The following is a 9,504-nucleotide window of genomic DNA, read 5'->3' as shown; positions in this document are numbered from 1 at the left end:
ACTGTAAACAAAATGTTAATTGATACATTTAAATTGTGATTTTGGTTAGGTTACGCACAAATTGTGGATATAAATGTGGAATATTGACGATCAAATTTTTTAGTGCACACCACACCACAGGGTGAACGGAAAACATTTCACATGAATGCGTTAGACTTTTTTCTTCCTATTGGATTCACAATGGATGTTAGGGTTATGTTTATTTCTGTAAATAGTTTAACGTACAAATATGATTCCATGTAGTTCCATGGTGTTATATTCATTTATCGACCTTGATGAACCACTTGACATCAACTTGGTATTTGAAAAATGTATATTTAAAACTGATTTTCTGGTATTCACATTCACTATTCAATAAATGAAATAATTTAATAGTTCAATCAAGTGGGGCTCTATTTAAAATATCCCTGCTGATTGTGTGCTTGTTTTATATTATTCTCTGTTTCGATTTGAACAATGATAAAATCTAGAGCGAAACATAAGAAAATATCATAACATATCATAACATAGCTGTTTAGAAAACAACACTGACTTTTATTGATAGTATCGAAACAAATATATATTCAGAATTTTAGACCATGCATGTTATCAAAATAATTACTTAACAATATATGAGCTTAAATATTTATTGAAATAGTAGAGTTAATAATATTGTTCTTTAAAGTTTGTTAGTATCAACAACTTATCAGAGTATTACAAAATTTCAAGGTGGGTTGCGAGAAACTAGTATCAAATTGAATGATTTCCTTTATCTTCCTGAAACGAACTGTTAATTTGGATCAATAAAAAATGGGATTTTCGAAGTTATTGAATTTTTGGAATACAATGTCAAATCTCAGTGCAATAGCAGGAATCAATGTTGCAAATAACACATCATGAGATCAGTAATTGAAGAGAGCTGTGCGAAGTGAACCAAATTATTGTCATTATCATGGTGCTATTTACAGGAATGTTAATCGGAAGCAAAACGAATCAGATGACAGAAGTGAAACAAGTAAATTTATTTCCGATTCCAAAGCAAATCAAATATTAATTCTTTCGTGAACGAATTCTAACTCGATTGCCTGCAGCGCGCATAGTATTCCAGTGGCACTTTTTTCGCATAAGAATTTCAGCACAACCATCTTGCGTTGCATACAGATGATACGAAAATGTTTAGAAACATTCCCATTTGCGAAAGTATTCCTACCCAGCTGAGGACATTCGTTTGAAATGCTTCTTACGTATATATCTCTGTGGTATCTCTCCTGCTGTGGTTTTTCTTCACTCCACACTGCGTTGACTTTTGCTTTTGGTGAACGTTCTGCTCGTACGGTGTGTTCTTATGAGAACACGTACTCCGATGCGTTGTGCAACAGCAGACCACAACACCATGGATCAAGAGGTTGCAAGGGAGAAGGAAAACTCAAGACTCCCCGCTGGTTCCTATCTACAACTCTCAAGCCAAAAACAATCTCAATATAGTGGAACAGAGAGCATAATGATGCGTGATTCAGTGTTCGGTCCTGCTCTGGCACTCAGAAGATTCCTTCACAGCTTTCGGATGCATTGTGCTTTAGTGGAACAAGATCAACCGGTGCTACTCGAAACAAGAGCCAGCCCTCGAGTTGTCCGCAACAGTGGGGCGAGTGAGACGGATAGTTTTCCCCCTTATTGGTTGAACTTTGTGCGTTCGGCTCACTGAACGGAAAGCTGAGTTTTTCCTCGTTCATGGGTCTACTGGCGGTATTCCGCGTTGACGGCTCGCAGTGTGTGCGAAGAAGAGGTACAGCCACTATCACGGTCGTGACCGCGCTCGCGATATAAACGGTTTTACGAAAATCTCGAAATTTTACGAGTTCGATAACCAAATCGCTCGTCAACGCGAATCACGCATTGGAACCACAAATCGCCCGTACCGTCGGTCTAGAGCGGTCCATCAGCTCAGTGATCAAAATCATTAGTAGAATAGCCTACACAAATAATTCGGACTTGGCAGATCAGATGCATCGCAAGGCCCAAGAGTCATTTCGAGCAGTTTACGCGAAGGCTTGAACGTCGCGCGCGCTTCGCGTTGATATTCTCGGAAATCGCGGGTGAGAGCGAGATATTCACGAGCAAGTGAGAGGCCACTGGCCAAGACGAGAGAGAGAGAGAAAGAGATAGATGACACCAGAACGAGACGGTGATAGTGAGCAATACAGAGAGCTTCGGGGCTTTAATGTATATAAAATATAAAATAAACACACAAGGAATATCATTTTTCCTCTTGTATTGCTTGTTATATGCGAAACTTTTGTATTGTGTCATAAACGAACTACTTGTCATAACGTAAACAACTTCGGACTTCTACGATCGAATTTTTATTATTATAATATTAATAACAGTAAAAGTAAAAAAAAGCAAGAGAAGAAAATTCAAAATAATAACTATAAAAATAAAACGATAATAAAAATTAACATTAGTTGACAAGATAAAAAATGAATAAAATAATTTCATAGAGATTCGGCGGGGCTCAAACGAAAATCAACAAACAGTAATAATATCTGCCGCTGTTTTTGTTTTCTTTCGCTGTGGCGATACTTTGTTCATCGTGCCATCGAAGCCACGAGGACAATCGCAGGAGGAAAAGTTTTGCTTTTTGCGAAAGCCGAGCTCAGATTTCGATGTACGTGATAAGTGCTCCGACAAAGAGTGATTATTGTTGACCTGTCATGTCTCGTGTTTGTGAGCCGAAGACGTCGCTGTTTTGAGTGCTACTTAATTGGCGAGTGAAAATAAACATCTGTGAGAAGAATACTGAAACCGGAATCCAGCTTGTTTGTGGTTTGAAATTGTGATCGTAACGTTAGTGATAAGCGAGAAAGTCAAACTCAACTGGTGATAATTAGATGAATTGATCAGAATGGGTCTGTCAAGGTGGTAAAGTTACGATTAGCATAACAATTGTTTGCTCAAGCACTTGATTGAGTGGACACAAAAGTATTAGAAGAGTGGCATTAGGCATTGAAGTGAGTACCAAGTAGTTCTAGCTGTATTACTTCAACTAACCTTCACTAGACAAGAGACAGCTACTAACAAGCGAAAATCTGTGCGTTAAACCTTACAACTAACACAAAGCCCTTGGAAACTGTGCGAAAAATAGACAATTAAAAACTCAAAGTTCCTGTGACGATACTATCAGCTAACACCGTAAACAGGAAACCTGTGATGCGGCCATGTCCAAATTCATAATCGATAGTATGCTACCTAAATACGCACAGTTTCAGCCATTCATTAGCTCACAGATCTCATCACAGTCCATTTCCAATTCGAATTCAACAGTGTCACAGACCCCAAACTCTGAAGGTAGCCCATTAACGACAGGTAGTGAAGGTAGCCCAAACTCTCCACCCACCAGCAAAATGTATCCGTTCGTATCCAACCACCCAACGACACACAGCAGTTATTCGACGATGCCAGGTTTTTCTGGACTCGACGATAAATCGTGCAGGTAACTTGAATTCTCTATTTCGAATCCCCCGGCAAAGAATGTAACACAATTTACTAACACCTGAAACTGTCCCTTTTCGTACCTCTTTGGGAACCCAACCAGCAGCAGATATACCGACAGCGTAATGAACAGTTACCCACCGATGGGAGTTCCCGGAAGTGCCAGTATTGCACAGTTTTACCAGCAAGCGGCCGCAGTGTCCGCAGCATCCGCCGGCGTCGGCGTTGACTCGCTGGGATCCGCCTGCTCACAGCTGTCGTCCTCCGTCGGTGGAGGCCAGTCCGGCCTTCCCGATATCACCCGTCATCCTTGGCTTGTGACCGGTAAGTTGAACTAACTAAAAACGCAATACTTTCAAGAAACAGTCTTCAACAGTCAGTTTTCTTTTTGTGCGGAACGTAGACTCTGTCCCTTTAATTTTTTGTCCACCATTTAAACTACTATTTCTTTATTTTTTGCTTTTTAAAGATTAAGATTAACCTTATCTTACGTTAGAAAACACAAACGAAGCGGAAAGTTCTTATAGAGGGTCGCAACGGTTGCACAGTTTTCGAAATTAGTAACCAAATCGTTATAACGGGAAACCACGCAAGCCTATTCCTGTTAGCTGGCTTCGGATTTCAGAGTTTGGCAACTGGAAAACACTTCGTGGGTAATGAATAGTAAAACTTTTCAGCATCACGGCAAAATAGTGATATAATAATTACAACCTAAACGCATAGTAACAAAAAACGGATCTTTTCTGCAGCTCCTCTTATTTCGGGATTACTAAGAGGTTGAAATTCTCAAATTCAATAACAAATAATTTTAACCTTCCAATGTGGGTGGGTGGGTATGCATTTATGTTCATATTCATCCAGAAAATTTAGTTTTTATTGGTTTAGAGAGATTGGTTAGAGAGATATTCGAATCAGCATTCATTGTACTACTAGAAATAGAGATTGAATCTCAAATGAACCTTTCATCATCGAAGCTGTCTTTGACCACACAATTTACAATAATGTTTGATCCTTTTAGAAGCCTTTAGATAAGTTATAACGATATGAAATAAAGGTAGAACACAAGCACTTCTTCATCAATGGCGCTAACGTTCCTAGAGGAATTTATCCGGCTCAACATAGCCTCAGATACGTCTTTTTTATCAGTACCGTCATCCGGAGGCAAATTGATCACCGGGGTGAAATTGATCACGTACTAATGAAAACAAACTGATATTTTAGAAAGTATTGTGTATTCAAATTTAAAACTTTTTTATATGACACTTTCAATAATCATCTGTAGGATTCTTCGTCAGTGATTTTCATCGATTCTTTTTTATATTGCATAAAAAATTATATTTCTCTGAACAGCATTTTCGTTTCCATTTTTTAGCACGGTAAAGAAACACATTTTCAACACATCAAAACGATATCAATAGATGCTAAACATATTAATTCACACTCAGTTGAGTCTTTACAACTCACTTTAAAACAAGTGAGAAAAATCAATTTTACAGAAAAGCACCATGAAAGATATCATTTTCTAACCAGACAACCAATGTTACAGCTCATATTTCTCGGAAGCGATTGAACCGAATTGGCCACTAGGTTGATTTGAAACCCCAATCCGCTTCATTTGAGAACCCTTCAGAGTTTTATCGGACGGTCTCCGGACGACCTGCAGCTCAAACTTTAGTTCGAGGTATGGGAAAGACACTTTTAGGTGGTTTAAATCGGATTTGGTATCCTCAAACCCTTGAATTATCATTTATATTAACATAGGCAAAGAAATCAGTGAATTTGTATACATTTTTCACTATAATGTAACGAAAAAAAAAACAGATTGATCAATTTCACCTCGAAGGTAAGTTTTGAAATTTTCTGCTGAAAATTTTCCAAACTTTTGGGCAACAAAACATTAAAATATTTAGTGACCTTGGCACCAGTAATGGTTTTGAAAATAATTGTTTAATCTATAACAACAAGTTTCGGAGATATTTTCATTTTTCCGAAAATCGTGATCAATTTGCCCCCGGTTTACGGTATTTGGTTAAGATTTCTATGCCAAATAACACCCTCTGAATGTATTCTGAGTGAATCTATGTATAATCGAAATTTCTACAAATTTTAGCATATATATATTTCGAGTGATCATTAGAAACTCGTTCCTCATTCATTACGCAAAGCGTGACATTATACGCACATATGTTTTAGAACAGAATATCAAATTTCAGGTTTTTTCTATTTTTAAAATGTAGAAAAATATTTTTTTTTATATTTTGAATGGATATTACCGAATGATATAATATCTATAATCAATTTATTCCAACAAACAATTTTGACTCCATATTAAACACTGAAATTCATGTGGAAGAATTCGAGGTGTCACGTCAGTTACGCGAGAATAATTTGAATGACCGAGTTACCTTATACACAACTTCTGGGACTCATTGAGGTTTACAGAGTTTTGCTGGGAAACATAGTCACATCTAAAATACAAACTTTTTTTTTCAAGAAAAGAACTTAACCAAAAAGATAAAGAAATATATTAATACAGCCATTCCATGTCAAACCGATTTAATGATTCTCAGATTTTCAGTTTAGTTTTGTAGGTAGTTTTGTTCCTTGTTGCAAAATATAAGATCCGTGTTTTTTATGTTTTCATTAGGGTGCCCATTTCCATTTTAGGGTGGTTCAAAAAATTATTTTTTTCCCTTTTTTTTTTTTTTTTCCAAAAATGACTTTTTACAAAAATTCATAACTTTTGAACTACTCGACCGGTTCAGATGATCGACATATCAAATTAACGCCATTTAGCTATAAAAAAATAAAACTCTCAAAAAATTTGGAATTTGTATTTGTAATTAATGACTGTATTGTTTTTTTCTGTTTACATGGCTTTGGACTAGAGGGCGCTATATTTTTATATTTTTTCTTGAAAGCTGAGGATAAAAAATTACACAAACACGAAAGAAAAAACCTGTCTGGTTTCAGGATATATTATGTAAAAAAAAACTCAGCCTTCTTAAAAAAAATTAAAATATAGCGCCCTCTATCTTTAACCGAGTAAACTATAAAAAAAAACAAATACGATTTATATAATTACGAAAACAAAATTCATTTTTTTCGCTAGTTTGAATTTTTTTAAAGAAGACTATCTCATAGACTTTTATTTGATATGTCAATTATCTGAATCGGTCCACTAGTTCAAAAATTATGAATTCTTGTGTTGAACAAAGGAGAAAAAGGAAAAAAAGTATTTTTCGGACCATCGGTTAAATAATAAAAAAAAATAAAAAAAATCGGGTCTAATATTTTGCGATAGAGAACAAAACTACCACTTTTCACGAAAATCTGAGAACCACTATATCGGTTTGGCATGGAATGGCTGAATATACAAAACGTACGAATTGCTTTCATAAGAATGAAAATGAAATAATTTGAAATCATAAATAATGACGGAAGTTATTGTGTTACTTTTTTTTGTTCTATTCTAAAAAATGGTTAAACTTCCAGTTGAACTGACATAAAAACACATTTTTTCATACCATCCTCGACTACTTCAGGGCACTGTTAAATATAACAATTTACTCTCTGATTCATCCATTTGTACCAATTACAGAGCGAAGTGTTACTCCTATTCGAAACGAAACCTCGACGAATTACGAAGCCCGATTACTTTGCTAATCACTGTGCCACGCGAAACTGACTGTTCAATGTCGAGGCATGGTGCAATGAAAATTATTTTTTTTGTTTGGATTGTTGGTTTTGAGGAATAATTAATTGAAATTTTGATTTTTATTTGTTGTTTTGTTGGAACTGTTCAGAAGAAATCCACGTGCGATGCATTTGAATTCTAATTGACCTGATTTTTTACTCTTGTTAATTCATATTTGCTATCGCATTTGGTTATGTTTATGAAAACATTATGAAAACATTATGAAAACATTGTTGAAAGCTTTCAACTGTAAGATATATGATACGCGACGTTCACATTTTTCCAATGTATTTGATCGTATCAGAAAATTGTTTGAAAATCATTAAAATGAACTATTGAAAAATGCGTTATAATGCAAAAAACTGAGCTAAACATAATACATCACGTGAAACAACATGTTTTTGTAACACCGTCTGGAGCCAATTAATTTAATTTTAGACTATGTTTACACTCGTTAGGTGTGTACACTGCGATAATAATTCGTTGATGAAAAAAAAAGTTTTAATTAATCTAAATCAAATCGCCGTTCCCGTTCCGTTGGTGAGCGAAAAATTAAAACACGTTAATGAAACCAGTGCACTTTGAACGCGACCCGTCGGTTTTCCGTATCAGAGAGTCCGGGGAGCCTCGGAAGTCGAATTGCGTGTAGAAGCCTCGTAGATTCCACTTGCTGGGGCTCTATTGTGCGTGCAAATGTGATTCTTATGAATTATTGTTGATGGCGCTATAAACAATACACTGTCGTCTCTGGCAGTAGATAGAGAAAATCAGTACACGAAAGACTAGCTGTATTTTATGTAAATTCGCCACTGGTTTGCGAGGGGCATGAGTAACACGGGTCTAATAAGTGCAGACTTCTCACGCTTCGGTTGTTCCACGATGTGGATTCCAAAGCGAAACATGGTCAACTTCAACGGTCGAGCTATGGGGGAAATATGAACCACTTGTAACAGTTGCCCTACTAAATTCATGTTTTTTTCAAATTTTCTTCTAATTTTTAAACCTAGTTTTCCCATTTAAGTTGAGAAAGTAATATGTAGAAAATTTGCTCTCGAGTAGAGTAGAAAAATTTTTTTTTTGTTGATTTGTATTTTGATTAGTTCCATTTGCCATTTTAATTGATAACGTCATGTATACTATTCTAAATGAACTTCCTTTGTCTCTTCCTCCACATGCATTCGTAATGTAATTCCGCCGTCGAAACATTGTGCAATTGCAGCATCCCAATCCGCGCTACAGAAATTTGCCAGCACAGGTTAGTGTAACGTTTTTCAAGCATTTTTTTTTAAATCCTCTTTTAACTTCCAATGGTGTAAGGTGCTCTAAATATCTAACATTAAACTTTTGAAACAAATCGACACACAAAATGGTGTATTTCACCATCCGCCCGGGGTGGCTGCAGAGCAAGCTGGAACAATAAATTATGCGCATTTCTAATTTTTCTATATCGCCAACGCCAAGTGCGCCGGAGGGCTAGGACGAATCGCTCTCTGCCTGTGGCAGTTTTCAGCCAGGATGGGGTGATAACGACTGCAAAGTGAGAGCTTCGTATTTACCCTCAAGCGCAGGGGTGGTTACATTATCATATTGTGTATTCGCTTCGAGAGGGATGTGTTGAATATTACATGTGCTCTCGGTACCTTGGAACATGTTTTATTCCATTCACGTCGCCAAAGCAGCCACTATGTACCGTGTGTTCTATCTTTGATCCCCTTCCAAGATTTTGAATTCGGTTGACTCCCTCTGTTGGCCGCGGTACAGGAAGAAATACGCCACGGCCAGCCAAGATTGAAAGTTAAGCTTAATTTATTCAAATTTATTTCCTAAATTTCGCCCGACTGCTGGAGAATAGAATTTTAATTCCTTTATTTATGGTGATTTTGATTCTAATATTGGAATGGCTCTGCGGTGCGTGAAGGCAAGGATTCCCAGCACACGAGACCCATCCCTGAACGTAGAGATTAGAAAGCCAATATAAAGCTGTGAAAATTGAACGTTTTCCAAGTTTTTCTCCAACTAATCTAAAGGGAAAGAAAGGCCAATTTCTTAAAATTTCATTAGTTTTCATTCGGCAAACTCCCAGCAGCACTGGAGTGAACAAAGAGGCTTTCCAATCAGTAGCAGCCAACGGCTCTCAGTGTGGGTGAAACGACTCCGGTCGAAGGTTGCCATAGCAGCGCCGTAATGGGAAAAATCGCCCCCTATAAAAATCTTCTCGCAGAAATAAAACAAACGCCATCTGAGATGGCAGAACTGGATATCGTATCACCTTTTCACCGGGAAAAGATAAGCTGGGAAATCATGCTGCTGTCATTTTGCTGGCAGCATCAAAAGAG

General features: G+C 36.8%; 1 protein-coding gene across 4 annotated transcripts in view; it reads left to right on the top strand.

Annotated features, from left to right (window-relative positions):
• Positions 1 to 1,591: 1,591 nt before the first annotated feature.
• LOC129763476 (homeobox protein abdominal-A homolog) overlaps positions 1,592 to 9,504 on the top strand; it is a 40,020-nt gene continuing 32,107 nt past the window's right edge. Inside the window, exons 1-4 of one of the 4 annotated variants that reach the window (XM_055762575.1) lie at positions 1,604 to 2,990; positions 3,304 to 3,472; positions 3,575 to 3,795; positions 8,388 to 8,423. In XM_055762575.1, the coding sequence (XP_055618550.1) occupies position 2,990; positions 3,304 to 3,472; positions 3,575 to 3,795; positions 8,388 to 8,423 (427 nt within the window). In that variant the 5' untranslated portion in view covers positions 1,604 to 2,989. Of the gene's footprint in view, positions 2,991 to 3,303; positions 3,473 to 3,574; positions 3,796 to 8,387; positions 8,424 to 9,504 lie in introns of all 4 variants that reach the window. The other 3 variants (XM_055762576.1, XM_055762578.1, XM_055762577.1) reach the window with 3 other exon arrangements.

This window comes from Toxorhynchites rutilus, chromosome 1 (assembly GCF_029784135.1).
Source record: "Toxorhynchites rutilus septentrionalis strain SRP chromosome 1, ASM2978413v1, whole genome shotgun sequence".
Taxonomy (NCBI): Eukaryota; Metazoa; Arthropoda; class Insecta; order Diptera; family Culicidae; genus Toxorhynchites; species Toxorhynchites rutilus.
This window is presented reverse-complemented; position numbering and strand designations above follow the sequence as displayed.